The 17,993-nt window shown below is 40.7% G+C and overlaps 1 protein-coding gene across 1 annotated transcript in view; it reads left to right on the forward strand.

Annotated features, from left to right (window-relative positions):
- HMGXB3 (HMG-box containing 3) overlaps positions 1-17,993 on the forward strand; it is a 517,423-nt gene that overhangs the window by 235,701 nt on the left and 263,729 nt on the right. The window contains exon 7 of the mRNA XM_053718650.1: positions 2,966-3,097. Within this exon, the coding sequence (XP_053574625.1) occupies positions 2,966-3,097 (132 nt within the window). The remainder of the gene's footprint in view (positions 1-2,965; positions 3,098-17,993) is intronic.

Consider the following 17,993-nt stretch of genomic DNA (forward strand, 5'->3'; position numbering starts at 1 on the left):
TTTATAACTCTACTTTTCACCATTTCACTATTTTTAATACAGTTTGAATAAATATTTTTAATTTTATGAAGTACAGATAATCTTTGTTTGTTTTTGCAATACACAGCCCCTCTAACCACCCTCATCTATGTGCTCCCAAATTACTATTTACCCTATTCATATCATCTTTAGCCATTTTTACGTCTCCCACCACTATTAACAATAATTGGACCAACTCTCCTAACCAATAGCCCCTCTGACCTTTCTTATTGCACCAGCCACCCACTACACTTACAGCAATATCATTGTCACCAGGGCCCTCTCTCTTTCTGTAAACCATTCACCATATCAGCACAATAGAGAGTGGGTGCAGGGCAGGTTATCAGGTGCCGATAATGGCGCTTCGTCACACGCCAAACATAATCGTAGAAAGTCCATGTGCAGCACCACTGTAATAACTCAGTTGCCAGTTAAAGGGACAGTCTAGTATAAACTAAACTTTCATTATTCAGATAGGACTTTTAATTGTAATCAACTTTCCAATTTACTTTTATCATCAAATTTGCTTTTTTCTCTTGATATTCTTAGTTTAAAGTAAACCTAGGTAGGCTCATATGCTAATTTCTAAGCCTTTGAGGGCTGCCTCTTATCACAGGCTTTTTAAATCTCTTTTCAACACAAAGAGTCAGAAAGTACACATGGGCCATATAGATAACACTGTGTTCAGGCACAGGGGGTTATTTAAGATTTAGCACAAAACAATACTAAATGCAAGTCAATAGATAATAAACAGTCAGAGTCATGTGATCAGGGGGCTGGAAGAAGGTTCCTAGATACAAGGTAATCACAGAGGTAAAAAGTATATTAATATAACAGTGTTGGTTATGCAAAACTGGGGAATGGGTAATAAAGGGATTATCTATCTTTTAAAACAATAACAATTCTATGGTAGACTGTCCCTTTAACCCTAAAAGCACCATCCTTTCCCCCCAAATTACTAAAAAAGCAGTGTCCTGCTACTAAATAAGCAGGACTAAAAATATTAGACTTGTGCAGCAGCGAAAAATTTGTTTCAGACAAATCTTTAGGAACGAATATTATGAAAAATTAGTTTTCAGAATATTCGTCTGCTGCACTATTTGATATTCATTTAATTTAAAACAAATCAAATATGGAATATTCTGAGAACATTTTACATTTGTTTTCATTAAACAAATGCAAATGTTCCTTTGCTACAGGTGAAAAAGTTCACCTGTAGCCTTTATCCTGACCTGTCTTCATTTAACTCTGGGCTGTGCTAATAGGAGACAGATCCCAGTGCCTGCGCTAAAAAACCTTTGCTTTTAACGCAGGCCCTGGGATCCGCCAGCGTAAGCCTCCTATTAGCAAGGCCTGAGGCTCTATGAAGAAGGGTCGGGATTAGTGTGGCTCTCCAGTGCGCTAAAGGTATATATTTAAAGGGACAGGAAACATCTTGAGATTTCTATATAAAATGTTTGGTTATGTATAATGAAAAAACTTTGCAATATACTTTCACTATTTATTTTGCCCCTTTTCATGTAATTTTGGCTCTGAAAATAGAGCAATTTCTAATTGTTAAAATGTACCAGCTGACTTCTCAAGGCTACAAACTTTGCTAGGTATTTGTACTTAATTGGCTTTAACTACTGCAAATAAATACATCTTATACTTATTTTGAATGTGGCTAGCCTTGTTGTCTGCTTACTAAAGCCCAGATTGGTTTCTCCAAATAAGGCAAATGGGTGGAGTTTGGCTATTGAAAAAAATATTGCAGAAAAAGGATGTTAATTTGTTTTAAAAACGTTAAGAGTTCTCTGATATGTTATTCTGTAGCAACACAGCAGATGTCTTATAATTATAAGGTGTTTGCTGTCCCTTTAACACTTTCTGACTAATTTTAAAGGGAACACTGAGAAATTTCATCAGATTGTTTTGTTGCATTTGTTTGGATATATATATCTGCTTTCATTACAAATTCACATTTATTAACAAAAACAAATGCATAAGCCTATTAAATAGCATCTCTGTTGATCCACGTTAGAGATGTCTCATTTGGTGAATGCTGTCATGGAATAGGGATCAAAAAATTGTATTACATCAAAGTGAGTCTGTAAAACAGAAAATGATTAGTTTTGTCTTTTATCCTGTGTAGTAAAGAGTTCTAATTTATGGAATCTGGAGGTAACCAAAACAATTCATTATTAAATGCTTACCAGTATACAAGTTATTATGTAAGTACTGAATTTTGTAAAGAAGGGTGTCCTATAGGCAAACATACACTGGTATTTTCTTTCATGAATTAACTGATTTTGGTTTCATCTTTAAAGTGCTACCCTTCACCAGAACTTCAATAGTTAAAGGACCATTAAATACAGTAGAATTAGTTTTAAGTGCATAATAAAAAGACAATTCAATAGCACTTACTCTTAATTTTAAATAAGTAGATTTTTTTGGCCCCCCTGTGTCATGTGACAGTAATTAACCAATCACAGACTAGTATACGTATACACTGTCAACTTGTGCAGATGCTCAATAGGAGCTGGTGCCTGAGAAATTGTGCATATAAATAAAGACTGTACAAAATTTGATAATAGAAGTAAATTGGAAAGTCTCTTAAAACTGCATGTTCTATCTGAACCATGATAGTTTAATTTTGACTTTAGTGTCCCTTTAATATTGGGCCATTTCTCACCTTTAACATCAATATCAGTCATTTTTTCCACACTTATTCAGAAAATAAATTTAGGATGCCTCGATTTACAAAATTGCAAAAAGCCACCATACCCTTTAATGTTATCTCAATCATAATTGCAGTTTTTTAAATATTTGTCTACTTTTCTAAAATCTGTTAAAACATTATCTTGTTTTAAGATTTTATGGGGCTCACACAAAATGGTATTTTACATTTAACACTGTTCAAGTATGAAAGAAAAGAAAAAGTATATAAATTGACTTTGCACTACAGGCCACCACCTACACTAGGAGGGGACGTGGAAGCTGCACAAACCCCAGCTGCTCTTTCACCTATGTTACCCGTCACAAGCCTCCCAGGTGCCCTCTTTGTGACAAATTCCTAGGAGGAAAATGGATCCCAAAGGTAAGTTTGTTTTCTCTGCTCTTATAGGTTTCTGTAAAAAAACGAATCCATATTTACATTAATTAAAAAGAAAATCTATTTCTATTTAATAAAAAAAAAGTTTTTTGCTATTGTTTGAATTTTTTTTATTAATATAATTGCCTTGGGTTGTATATAATATATTTAAATATATACTCTTATGGGGCCATAATAGTCTAAAAATAACATGCTCTGGTTCTTTAGAGCATGCCTTTTTTAGACTATCAACCCTACACTACTGTGTAGCAGTGCTGCTGATTGGATCAGCAGCAATTTCAGCTAGTAACCCCGCAGTGCTATGTTGGTATGTTTTCTAGTATGATAAGTTCACTGCTATTAATTTTATAATTTTCGTTATGATTGATTGTTCTAATTTTGTGTTATAGTATTTGAATATTTGAGGATGTTTTCCTCTCACATAGTGTAATACAAATGTTAGACACTGATGTCCATTGTGTGTGTTTATCTCTACCAGTATGGATGGTTGTGTTACCATAGCCATCCTTTTCTCTTACATGGTGTATCCAGTCCACTGATTCATCCTTACTTGTGGGATATTCTCATTCCCTACAGGAAGTGGCAAAGAGAGCACACAGCAGAGCTGTCCATATAGCTCCCTCTCAGGCTCCGCCCCCCCCAGTCATTCTCTTTGCCGCTCTAACAAGTAGCATCTCCACGGGAGGGTAAAGTGAATGTGGTGTTAGATTTGTAGTTTTTATTTCTTCAATCAAAAGTTTGTTATTTTAAAATAGTGCCGGTTTGTACTATTTACTCTGTGGCAAAAAGTGATGAAGATTTCTGCTGAGAGGAAAACGATTTTAGCATGTTGTAACTAAAATCCATTGCTGTTCCCACACAGGACTGTTGAGCATCAGAAAACTTCAGTTGGGGGGAACAGTTTGCAGGCTTATCTGCTTTAAGGTATGTTTCAGTCATTTTTTCTAGTCAAGACTTAGTAATGCTAGAAGACTGACCAGAATCCCCATGGGGGAAAGGTAAGCCATATTCTGAGACTTAGTATAGAAGGAAGGCTTATTTGAAAGGGCTCAAACACTGGTGGACACTGTTAAGGGGCAATCGATTGTTTTTTTACAAAAATCTGATATTTATATAAGCTTATATTACATTTAAAACGCTTTATTTGGGGTTTATTCCACATGGCATCTATTTAGACACCTATTTTGGCTTGGGAAGGCCCCACATCCCCAGAGTGAAGAGGGAGGGGGCCTGAAATTCGTGCCTCAGTTGCGCAGTTGATTTTACAGACAGCTTCACGCAGCTCCATTTGAAGAGTCCAGAGATTACTTGAGGACTTCAGAGAGGCTTATTTTTGATTACAACTAATCCCCAAGGAAGGTAGGGCCACAGCAGAGGCTGTGGCATGGTGCTATAGTTTTGCTAACCGGTTGCCAGCTTTAATTTGCTCCGGTGTGGGTAAGGGGTTCATTGACTTGAAATTTACTGTGCAATCATTTCAAGGCATTAGGATCATATGGTGACATTTTCATAAAGATTGGATGATTTTTGGAGTTTTAGTAAAAAAGTGTGCGCTTTTTATTATTTAAAGGCACAGTACCGTTTTTTCAAAAATTGTATTTTACTGTATTTGAGTGCTGTCTAAGTCTGTTTAACATGTCTGAGCCTACAGATAGACTTTGTTCTATGTGTTTAGTAGCCATGGCGGTACCCCCTTTACATTTGTGTTTAAAGTGTTCTAAGGTATGTATCTAAACATTTTAAAGACCATGCAGTGACACTTAAAAATGTAGCCCAAGATGATTCTTTAACGGAAGGTAATGAGGATAGTCCTCCTTCCTCTCCCCATGTGTCGACACCAGTTACGCCCGCGCAAGCGATGCCTAGTACCTCTAGCGCATTGGCCCCTATTACATTACAACAATTAGCAGCAGTCATGGAGAAATTGTCAGAGAAATTGTGTAAAATGGACAGATATCTAGAAGTCCCTGTATACACTGATGCGTTTCCGATCCCGAAGAGGGTGGCGGATATTGTGGATAGGGAGTGGGAGAGACCAGGTGTGTACCCTTTGTTCCCCCCCCCTATCTTTAAGAAAATGTTCCCCATTACTGATCCCAGGCGGGACGCATGGCAGACGGTCCCTAAGGTAGAGGGGGCAGTTTCAACACTAGCCAAGCGCACAACCATACCAACTGAAGACAGTTGTGCTTTTAAAGATCCTATGGATAAAAAATTAGAAGGTTTACTAAAGAAAATATTTGTTCAACAGGGTTTCCTTCTCCAACCTATTGCCTGCATTATTCCTGTAACTACTGCAGCGGCTTTCTGGTTTGAGGCGCTGGAGGAGTCGCTCCAGACGGAGACCTCATATGATGAAATTATGGATAGAATTAAGGCCCTAAAGCTGGCTAATTCTTTTATCACAGACGCCGCTTTCCAATTAGCTAAGTTAGCGGCGAAAAATTCTGGTTTTGCCATCATGGCGCGCAGAGCGCTTTGGCTTAAATCATGGTTGGCCGATGTGTCGTCTAAGACTAAATTACTGAATATTCCTTTCAAGGGAATGACCCTTTTCGGGCCCAAGTTGAAAGAGAGATCCCTGGGCATTAGAGATAGTTGCTCAGGGATATCTTCTAGAATTCAAGGACTCTCCTCCAAGGGGAAGGTTCCACATTTCTCGTCTGTCCAGTGTCTACAGACACGACAAAGAAAGAGGCATTCTTACGCTGTGTAGAAGATCTACTCAAGATGGGAGTGATATATCCAGTCCCAATTACAGAGCAAGGACTGGGTTTTTACTCAAACCTGTTTGTAGTTCCAAAAAAGGAAGGAACTTTCAGACCAATCCTGGATCTAAAAATTCTAAACAAATTCCTCAGAGTTCCATCCTTCAAGATGGAGACCATTTGGACAATCTTACCGATGATCCAGGAAGGTCAATATATGACTACCGTGGATCTAAAGGATGCGTATCTTCATATTCCCATCCACAAAGATCACCATCAGTTCCTAAGGTTCGCCTTTCTGGACAAGCATTACCAGTTCGTGGCCCTTCCCTTCGGGTTGGCCACCGCTCCAAGAATTTTCACAAAGGTGCTAGGATCCCTTCTAGCGGTCCTAAGACCGAGGGGCATTGCAGTAGCACCCTATCTGGACGACATCTTAATACAGGCGTCGTCTTTTCTCAGAGCCAAGGCTCATACGGATATTGTTCTGGCCTTTCTTAGGTCTCACGGGTGGAAGGTGAACACCGAAAAAAGTTCTCTGTCCCCGCTCACAAGGGTTCCCTTTCTGGGAACACTAATAGACTCGGTAGAAATGAAAATATTTCTGACAGAGGTCAGGAAGTCAAAGCTATTAACTACTTGCCGAGTTCTTCATTCCATTCCTCGGCCTTCTGTGGCTCAGTGCATGGAGGTAATCGGATTAATGGTTGCGGCAATGGACGTTGTCCCTTTTGCCCGAATTCATCTCAGACCACTACAACTGTGCATGCTCAAACAGTGGAATGGAGATTATGCAGATTTGTCTCCTCAAATACAAATGGACCAGAAGACCAGAGACTCTCTTCTCTGGTGGTTGTCTCAGGATCACCTGTCTCAGGGAATGTGCTTCCGCAGACCGGAGTGGATCATTGTCACGACCGATGCCAGTCTGCTAGGCTGGGGTGCGGTCTGGGACTCCCTGAGAGCTCAGGGCCTATGGTCTCTGGAAGAATCTCTTCTCCCGATAAACATTTTGGAACTGAGAGCGATATTCAATACGCTCCAGGCATGGCCTCAACTAGCGGAGGCCAAATTCATCAGATTTCAGTCGGACAACATCACGACTGTAGCGTACATCAATCATCAGGGAGGAACAAAGAGTTCCCTAGCGATGAAGGAAGTAACCAAGATCATCAAATGGGCGGAGGATCACTCCTGCCACCTATCTGCAATTCACATCCCAGGAGTAGACAACTGGGAGGCGGATTTTCTGAGTCGTCAGACTTTTCACCCGGGGAAGTGGGAACTCCACCCGGAGGTTTTTGCTCAGCTGACCCAGTTATGGGGCATTCCAGAATTGGATCTGATGGCGTCCCGTCAGAACACCAAACTTCCCCTTTACGGATCCAGGTCCAGGGATCCCAAGGCGGCATTGATAGATGCTCTAGTAGCACCTTGGTCCTTCAGTCTAGCTTATGTCTTTCCACCGTTTCCTCTTCTCCCTCGGCTAGTAGCCAGAATCAAACAGGAGAAGGCTTCGGTAATTCTGATAGCGCCTGCGTGGCCACGCAGGACTTGGTATGCAGACCTAGTGGACATGTCATCGGTTCCACCATGGAAACTGCCATCGAGGCAGGATCTTCTAATACAGGGTCCATTCAAGCATCCAAATCTAGTTTCTCTGCAACTGACTGCTTGGAGATTGAACAGCAGCAGTACCAGACGTTCAGGCGTTTGCACAGGCTCTAGTTAGAATCAAGCTTGTCTATAAACCTGTGGCTCCTCCATGGAGTCTAAATTTAGTTCTTTCAGTTCTTCAAGGGGTTCCGTTTGAACCCTTACATTCCATAGATATTAAGTTATTATCTTGGAAAGTTTTGTTTTTGGTAGCTTTTTCTTCTGCTCAAAGAGTTTCAGAATTGTCTGCTTTGCAGTGTAATTCACCCTATCTGGTGTTCCATGCAGATAAGGTTGTTTTGCGTACCAAACCTGGTTTCCTTCCAAAAGGGGTTTCTAATAAGAATATTAACCAGGAAATCATTGTTCCTTCTCTGTGCCCTAATCCAGTTTCTAATAAGGAACGATTGTTACACAATCTTGATGTGGTTCGTGCTTTAAAATTCTATTTAAATGCAACTAAAGATTTCAGACAAACATCATCCTTGTTTGTCGTCTATTCTGGTAAGAGGAGAGGTCAGAAAGCGACTGCTACTTCTCTTTCCTTCTGGCTGAAAAGCATCATCCGATTGGCTTATGAGACTGCTGGACCGCAGCCTCCTGAACGAATTACAGCTCATTCCACCAGAGCTGTGGCTTCCACATGGGCTTTCAAGAATGAGGCTTCTGTTGAACAGATTTGTAAGGCAACGACTTGGTCTTCACTGCATACTTTTGCCAAATTTTACAAATTCGATACTTTTGCTTCTTCGGAGGCTATTTTTTGGAGAGAGGTTTTGCAAGCAGTGGTGCCTTCCGTTTAAGTTACCTGACTTGTTCCCTCCCTTCATCCGTGTCCTAAAGCTTTGGTATTGGTATCCCACAAGTAAGGATGAATCCGTGGACTGGATACACCATGTAAGAGAAAACAGAATTTATGCTTACCTGATAAATTACTTTCTCTTACGGTGTATCCAGTCCACGGCCCGCCCTGGCAATTAAGTCAGGTTCAAATTATTTTTGCAAAACTACAGTCACCACTGCACCCTATGGTTTCTCCTTTTTCTCCTAACCGTCGGTCGAATGACTGGGGGGGCGGAGCCTGAGGGGGAGCTATATGGACAGCTCTGCTGTGTGCTCTCTTTGCCACTTCCTGTAGGGAATGAGAATATCCCACAAGTAAGGATGAATCCGTGGACTGGATACACCGTAAGAGAAAGTAATTTATCAGGTAAGCATAAATTCTGTTTTTTCTAATAGGTTTGAGGCAAGAGTGCTTCATAGTTATTACTGATTATTTATTTTTCTTCATTTATCTATGTTGGTCTGATGTAGTACTTCTACTGGGGTTAAACACACACAGTAATGAAGGTTCAATAGTATTAAAATTACATGATCTAAAAAAATTAGAGCTTGTAATTTTCTGACTTTAATGGCCCTTTCAGTCTCAAATGATACCCTGTTAGCACATATCACGCTCACTCAAAAATACAAAATAATTTTAACACAGTTTCCTATAATTTATTATATGAAAAATGTTTCTCATAAAAAATATAACTACTTTTTTCTTATGCATGTTGCTAGTGCTATTGGTGATGGCACTTGGCACATGCACACCAGACAAAGGGCTAAATTCTGAGTGGCGCGCTAACTGTTATAAAGATATATTGTCTTGTATATGATGCTATTAATTTCACTTGTTTACATAGGTTTTGGGACTCTGTATTAATTAATTGATGTTACACACCTGAATGTGATTAAGGGTGTGTCCTGATCCACCAATCAGGTGGCTTTGTATGTGATTTGTTGCACTAATGAGGGGCAGGGTTTTTGACTTTGTATCTGTATAAATACTTTCACTGTTCACTTTGTATTTGTCTGAAGAAGGGGTGAATACCTCGAAACGTCACGCTAGTTAAATATACTATTTGTTTTACAAAACCAGAGAGTGCTTATTTCTTGCTAGTCTATTATTCCTATTTCTCCTGTAAGGTGTATCCAGTCCACGGATCATCCATTACTTGTGGGATATTCTCCTTCCCAACAGGAAGCTTCAAGAGGATCACCCACAGCAGAGCTGTCTATATAGCTCCTCCCCTAACTGCCCACCCCCAGTCATTCTCTTGCAGCTCTCGACAATGGAAGTAGCATAGAGAGATGTGGTGAATTAATGTAGTTTATCTTCAATCAAAAGTTTGTTATTTTCAAATGGTACCGGAGTTGTACTATTTTAGCCTCAGGCAGAATTGAAGAAGAGTCTGCCTGTGGTCTTTTATTATTTACTCACATTACTGAATAGATATAACGTTTGCTTGAAGTGTATAAACGTTTTTTACATATTGGTGATAAAACTTTATTCTGGGGCCCAGTTATTTCGACATGGCTGTCTAGATTTTGCCTAGGGATAGTTTTTTAAGGCCCTCTCACTGTGAGTACAGGTTGGGAGGGGCCTATTTTCGTTTTTGCAGCTTGAGACATCCAGCTTCCCTGAAGGAGTCCCCTGAACATTTAGGACCTCTCTAAAGGGTTTTTGTGCCTTCCAAAGTCATTGTATGGGCAGGTAGGGCCACAGCATCGCTGTGGCAGTTTGTTGTGACTGTTTAAAAAACGTTTATCGTTTTTTGATCCGTTTTTTAAACTAAGGGGTTAATCATCCATTTGCAAGTGGGTGCAATGCTCTTTTAGCCTATTATACACACTGTAAAAATTTCGTAAGATTTACTGCTTTTTTCACTGTTTTAGCAGTTTCTGTGTTTGTTTTTTTCTCTTAAAGGCACAGTACCGTTTTTATTTTTTGCTTGTTCACAGTTATTAAAGTGTTTTTCCAAGCTTGCTGGTCTCATTACTAGTCTGTTTAAACATGTCTCACATAGAGGAAACTCATTGTTCATTATGTTTAGAAGCCATTGTGGAACCCCCTCTTAGAATGTGTACCAAAGCACTGATTTTACTATAGATTATAAAGACCATATTCTGGCTTTAAAAATTTTTTATCACCAGAAGAAATTGACAAGGGGAAGTTATGCCGGCTAACTCTCCCCACGTGTCAGATTCTATAAATCCCTCTCAGGGGACGCCTAGTACTTCTAGCGCGCACATTGCGTCTACCTTGCAAGACATGGCGGCAGTTATGAATCATACCCTTACAGAGGTATTATCTAAACTGCCAGGATTGCAAGGACAGCGAGACAGCTCTGGGAATAGAATAAATACAGAGCTCTCTGAAGCTTTAGTAGCTAGGTCTGATACACCTTCACATTATACTGAAGCTGAAGACGGGGAGCTTCAATCTGTGGGTGATTTTTCTGATTCAGGGAAGATACTTCAGTCTGATTCTGATATGTCTACATTTAAATTTAAGCTTGAACACCTCCGCGTATTGCTCAGGGAGGTTTTAGCAACTCTGCATGACTGTGACACTATTGTAGTCCCAGAGAAATTATGTAGATTGGATAAATACTATGCAGTACCTACTTACACTGATGTTTTTCCAATCCCTAAAAGGTTTTCTGAAATTATTACTAAGGAATGGGATAGGCCAGGTGTACCGTTCTCTCCCCCTCCTGTTTTTAAGAAGATATTTCCTATAGACGCCGCTACACATGACTTATGGCAGACGGTCCCTAAGGTGGAAGGAGCAGTTTCTACTCTAGCTAAGCGTACCACTATCCCTGTCGAGGACAGTTGTGCTTTTCTAGATCCAATGGACAAAAAATTAGAGAGTTATCTTAAAAAGATCTTTATTCAACAAGGGTTTATTCTCCAGCCCCTTGCATGCATTGCCCCCGTCACTGCTGCTGCGGCCTTCTGGTTTGAGTCTCTCGAAGAGGCTCTACAGGTAGAAACCCCATTGGATGATATCCTTGACAAGCTTAAAGCTCTTAAGCTAGCCAATTCATTTGTTTCTGATGCCGTTGTTCATTTAACCAAACTAACGGCTAAGAACTCAGGTTTTGCTATTTAGGCGCGTAGGGCGCTATGGCTTAAATCCTGGTCAGCTGACGTTACTTCAAAGTCTAAGCTTCTGAACATTCCTTTCAAGGGGCAGACCCTATTCGGGCCTGGGCTGAAGGAGATCATTTCTGATATTACTGGAGGAAAAGGTCGCGCCCTTCCTCAGGATAGGTCCAGCAAATTAAGGACCAAACAGCCTAATTTTCGTGCCTTTCGAAATTTCAAGAGTGGTGCAGCTTCAACTTCCTCTAATACAAAACAGGAGGGAAATTTTGCCCAGTCCAAGCCGGTCTGGAGACCTAACCAGGCTTGGAACAAAGGAAAGCAGGCCAAGAAGCCTGCTGCTGCCTCTAAGACAGCATGAAGGATCAGCCCCCGAACCGGTAACGGATCTGGTAGGGGGCAGACTTTCTCTCTTCGCCCAGGCTTGGGCAAGAGATGTCCATCCCTGGGCGTTGGAAATTGTGTCTCAGGGATACCTTCTGGAATTCAAAGCTTCTTCCCCAAAAGGAAGATTTCACATCTCGCAATTATCTGCAAACCAGATAAAGAGAGAGGCATTCTTACATTGTGTTCAAGACCTCCTAGTTATGGGAGTGATCCACCCAGTTCCAAAGGAGGAACAGGGGCAAGGCTTCTATTCAAATCTGTTTGTGGTTCCCAAGAAAGAGGGAACCTTCAGACCAATCTTAGATCTCAAGATTCTAAAAAAATTTCTCAGAGTTCCATCCTTCAAGATGGAGACTATTCGAACCATCCTTCCTATGTTCCAGGAGGGTCAGTATATGACTACCGTGGATTTAAAGGATGCTTATCTTCACATTCCGATACACAGAGAGCATCATCGGTTTCTCAGGTTCGCCTTTCTAGACAGGCATTACCAGTTTGTGGCTCTTCCCTTTGGGTTAGCCACGGCACCAAGAATCTTTACAAAGGTTCTGGGGTCACTCTTGGCGGTCCTAAGGCCGCAGGCTATAGCAGTAGCCCCTTACCTAGACGACATTCTGATACAGGCGTCAAATTTTCAAATTGCCAAGTCCCATACAGACATTGTTCTGGCATTCCTGAGGTCTCATGGGTGGAAAGTGAACGAAGAAAAGAGTTCTCTATCCCCTCTTACAAGAGTTTCCTTCCTGGGAACTCTGATAGATTCTGTAAAAATGAAGATTTACCTGACAGAGGCCAGGTTGTCAAAACTACTAAATTCCTGCCGTGTTCTTTATTCTACTTCTCGCCCTTCAGTGGCTCAGTGTATGGAAGTAATCGGCTTAATGGTAGCGGCAATGGACATGGTGCCGTTTGCCCGTCTACATCTCAGACTGCTGCAACTCTGCATGCTCAGTCAGTGGAATGGGGATTACACAGATTTGTCCCCTCTACTAAATCTGGATCAAGAGACCAGGGATTCTCTTCTCTGGTGGCTATCTCGGGTCCATCTGTCCAAGGGTATGACCTTCCGCAGGCCAGATTGGACAATAGTAACAACAGATGCCAGCCTTCTAGGTTGGGGTGCAGTCTGGAACTCCCTGAAGGCTCAGGGATCATGGACTCCGGAGGAGGCCCTCCTTCCGATAAACATTCTGGAACTAAGAGCGATATTCAATGCGCTTCAGACTTGGCCTCAGCTTGCTGCGGTCAGGTTCATCAGATTTCAGTTGGACAACATCACGACTGTAGCTAACATCAACCATCAAGGGGGAACAAGGAGTTCCCTAGCAATGTTGGAGGTTTCAAAGATAATTCCATGGGCAGAGTTTCACTCTTGCCATCTATCAGCTATCCATATCCCAGGAGTAGAGAACTGGGAGGCGGATTTTCTAAGTCGACAGACTTTTCATCCGGGGGAGTGGGAGCTCCATCCGGAGGTATTTGCACAGTTGATTCAACTTTGGGGCAAACCAGAACTGGATCTCATGGCGTCTCGTCAGAATGCCAAGCTTCCTCGTTACGGATCCAGGTCCAGGGATCCCAAGGCAGCACTGATAGATGCTCTATCAGCGCCTTGGTCCTTCAACCTAGCTTATGTGTTTCCACCGTTTCCTCTGCTCCCTCGTCTGATTGCCAAGATCAAGCAGGAGAGAGCATCAGTGATTGTGATAGCACCTGCTTGGCCACGCAGGACTTGGTATGCAGATCTGGTGAACATGTCATCCTTTCCACCATGGACTCTGCCGCTGAGACAGGGCCTTCTACTTCAGGGTCCTTTCAACCATCCAAATCTAATTTCTCTGCGTCTGACTGCTTGGAGATTGAATGCTTGATTTTATCAAAGCGTGGTTTCTCCGAGTTGGTCATTGATACCTTAATACAGGCACGAAAGCCTGTCACCAGGAAAATCTATCATAAGATAAGGTGTAAATATCTTCATTGGTGGGAATCCAAGGGTTACTCATATGGAGTAAGGTCAGGATTCCTAAGATATTATCCTTTCTCCAAGAAGGATTGGAGAAGGGTTTGTCAGCTAGTTCCTTAAAGGGACAGATTTCTGCTCTGTCTATTCTGTTGCACAAACTTCTGGCTGAGGTTCCAGATGTTCAGGCATTTTGTCAGGCTCTGGTTAGAATCAAGCCTGTGTTTAAACCTGTTGCTCCACCATGGAGTTTAAATTTAGTTCTTAAGGTTCTTCAAGGGGTTCCATTTGAACCTTTGCATTCCATAGATATTAAGCTCTTATCTTGGAAAGTTCTGTTTTTAGTAGCTATCTCCTCGGCTCGCAGAGTTTCGGAGTTATCTGCTTTAAAATGTGATTCCCCTTATCTCATTTTCCATGCAGATCAGGTAGTGTTACGTACCAAACCTGGGTTTCTACCTAAGGTGGTATCTAATAAAAATATCAATCAGGAGATTGTTGTACCGTCACTGTGTCCTAATCCTTCTTCTAAGAAGGAACGTCTCTTACACAATCTTGACGTGGTTCGTGCTTTAAAGTTTTATTTACATGCTACTAAAGATTTTCGTCAAACATCTGCATTGTTTGTTGTCTATTCTGGACAGAGGAGAGGCCAAAAGGCTTCGTCAACTTCTCTTTCTTTTTGGCTAAGGAGTATAATACGCTTAGCTTATGAGACTGCTGGCCAGCAGCCTCCTGAAAGAATTACAGCTCATTCTACTAGAGCGGTAGCTTCCACATGGGCTTTTAAGAATGAGGCTTCTGTTGAACAGATTTGTAAGGCGGCGACTTGGTCTTCGCTTCATACTTTTTCTAAATTCTATAAATTTGATACTTTTATTCTAACTTTGTCTTTTTGCAAGCGTCAGGTTAGCACACAAGCAAAAACGTTTTACTCAACTTGTAATGCTTGTGCTACCTCATGCGCACAAAAAACGAAAGTCAAGCGGACTTAAATCGTGATCAGGAGTGCAAACTACCGCTACACTCATAATCTAGCCCAAAGACGGGTGCAAGAGACCTATGTCTAAACTAGCTGTTTGTTGTGGCCAAATTAAACTCTTCTAATCCTATCAATAACTTTTAAGAGCTGCATTATTCACACAGAAGTATACTGCAAAAATAATTCTGATATTGTTTGAAATGTACTTATGTGCATTTCAAATACCACTATTATGTCAGTGTAATGAGATTTGATCTCAATAATCAGCACAACAGAAGCCAGGCACTTTCACTCTTTTATACTACCTGAAATTTGCATGTCTCTGGTTGTTTCAGACTTTCCAATTTCCCGGTGAAATATGCAGACAAGCAAGCTCTTTAAATTAAATTACATTTTCTAGGCATTTGTTTATACTTAAACCGTGCACAAAAGTAAATATGACGTATGCAACCACAACTCATGTAATAACTGAGCCAAACATGCAATATTCAATATATGAGTCTTTGCCGGGATGGTTCTAGTTCTGATATCCCCACTTATGTCTAGGAAGTCTTGGTTAAAGATGTGTTAATAATTAATTTTAACATAACCATTGTTTGTATATTTTTGTTTCATATACTTAAGGTGGTGAGAGTCGACGATCCATTACGCATGGGATTCACTTCCTAGCCATTAGGAGGAGGCTATTATTCCCCAAAACGCTCTAATATTAAAATTGAATAAAAATTAATTTTTTATGTTTTCAGATGTTCCCTTTTCCTTCCGCTAGTGTGGAGCTTAGGTAAACAATTCCAAAGTAGGATGGTGCCATTTCTACGGTTGCAAAGAGGACTACTATCCATTTAGAAGATAGTATCTCTTTTAAAGACCCTGTGGACAGGAAATTAGGGTCTTTCCACAGAAAGGCCTTTTTTCAAGCGGGTTCTACTTTTTGGTGTGACAACTTATCTGAACAGATGTCAGATAATTGACTTAATGAGGATTTTCAATGTTGTTTGTAGCATGTTCGGTCAGTAAATGCTTTCAGCTGTGATGCAATTGTTGACATTATCAAATATTAAATGCCAAGATCATGGCATTGTCGGTTTTGACAAGGAGAGCGTTGTAGCTCAAATTTTGGTCTGCTGACATAATTTAAAAATATAGAATTCTATCACTTTCTTTTAAAGGAAAAAAATGTTTTGGGCCTGATCTATATGCTATAATTTCCACTGATACTGGAACTATAGGAGCCTGTCTTCTACAAGACAAGAAGTCAAAGGGAAAGAATAGCTGTTAAAATTGTTTTCATTTATTTCGTCAGTCAAGGACCAAAGATCTTCCTCCTCTTCTCAAAAATAGGATTCTTCCAGACCTTTCTGGAAATCTAACCCTTCCTGGAACAAAGCTAAACAGTAAAAAAAAATGTCTTCTGCTTCTTTAAATCAACATGAAGGTTCGGCCCCCGATCCAGATTCTTTTCTGGTAGGAGGCAAATTAAGCCTTTTTCCGAAGTCCAGGTTTCAATCTGTGCAGGATCCTTGGGTTCTAAACATAATTTCTCAGGGATACAGAATGGGTTTCAAATCAATGCCTCTCAGAGGAAGGTTTCTTCTGTCCCATTTTCAAAAAAACCCTGTGAAGGCTGAAACCCTTTTTACGACCAAGTCTAGATTTAAAGAGTTTCTACCTTCAAAATTGAAACAAGTTGGACTATTTTTCCGCTAGTTCAACGAGCAATTTATGTTTACAATAGATTGGAAAGAGGATTAACTTTAAATCCCTATTCACAACAATCATATTCAATTCCTTCATTTTGCCTTTCTGAACCAACATTTTCAGTTTGTTGCTCTTCCATTTGGTCTGGCTACTGCTCCAAGAATTTTTACAAAGGTATTTCGGTAGCTCCTCACCTGGACATAGTCAGTATAGACTCGTTAACAATGAATCTTTCCTTGACAGATCAAATAAGATCAAAATTGCAAACGGCATGAAGCCTCAGTTTCAAGCCAATCCTACTGTAGCTTCATGTATAGAAGTTTTAGGTCTGATGATTGCTGCATCAGATGCAATTCAATTTTCTCGGTTTTACATGAGACCTCTTGCAAGGATTACACTCAGCTTTCTCAAAAAATCTTTTTAGATTCAGCTACAAGAGGTTCTCTATCTTGGTGGATAGAGAACCAGTTCATTCTTCAGGAAGTATTTTTTTGTCCATCCAACCTGGACAATAATCACAACAGACACAAGTCTATCAGTTGATTTGCCGTATGAGGGTCCAGGAGAGCACATGAAGTTTGTCTCCTCAGGCAGCGAGGTTGCCAATAAGCATCCTAGGACTCTGTGCTATCTTCAGGGCTCTCCAGAGTTTGCCCCTCCTGAAAGAAGAGACCTTTCTTCGCTTCCAATCAGACAATGTCACAGCGGTAGCTTGGTGATTCATCAATCACCAAGGGGGGACTTGCAGTTCCCTAGCAATAAAGGAAGTCTCCCAAATTCTTTCTTGGGCATAGGAAAATCTTTGCCTGATTTCGGCTATTCATATCCCAGGAGTAAAGAATTGGGAAGCTAATTGTCGGATTCATCAATCTCTTCATCCAGGGGAATGGTCTTTATATCAGGATGTGTTCAATCAGATTTCTCCAACATAGGTGTGTCCGGTCCACGGCGTCATCCTTACTTGTGGGATATTCTCTTCCCCAACAGGAAATGGCAAAGAGCCCAGCAAAGCTGGTCACATGATCCCTCCTAGGCTCCGCCTACCCCAGTCATTCTCTTTGCCGTTGTACAGGCAACATCTCCACGGAGATGGCTTAGAGTTTTTTAGTGTTTAACTGTAGTTTTTATTATTCAATCAAGAGTTTGTTATTTTGAAATAGTGCTGGTATGTACTATTTACTCAGAAACAGAAAAGAGATGAAGATTTCTGTTTGTATGAGGAAAATGATTTTAGCAACCGTCACTAAAATCCATGGCTGTTCCACACAGGACTGTTGAGAGCAATTAACTTCAGTTGGGGGAACAGTGAGCAGTCTCTTGCTGCTTGAGGTATGACACATTCTAACAAGACGATGTAATGCTGGAAGCTGTCATTTTCCCTATGGGATCCGGTAAGCCATGTTTATTACGATCGTAAATAAGGGCTTCACAAGGGCTTATTAAGACTGTAGACTTTTTCTGGGCTAAATCGATTCATTATTAACACATATTTAGCCTTGAGGAATCATTTTATTTGGGTATTTTGATATAATAATATCGGCAGGCACTGTTTTA

Source organism: Bombina bombina, chromosome 6 (genome assembly GCF_027579735.1).
Source record: "Bombina bombina isolate aBomBom1 chromosome 6, aBomBom1.pri, whole genome shotgun sequence".
Taxonomy (NCBI): Eukaryota; Metazoa; Chordata; class Amphibia; order Anura; family Bombinatoridae; genus Bombina; species Bombina bombina.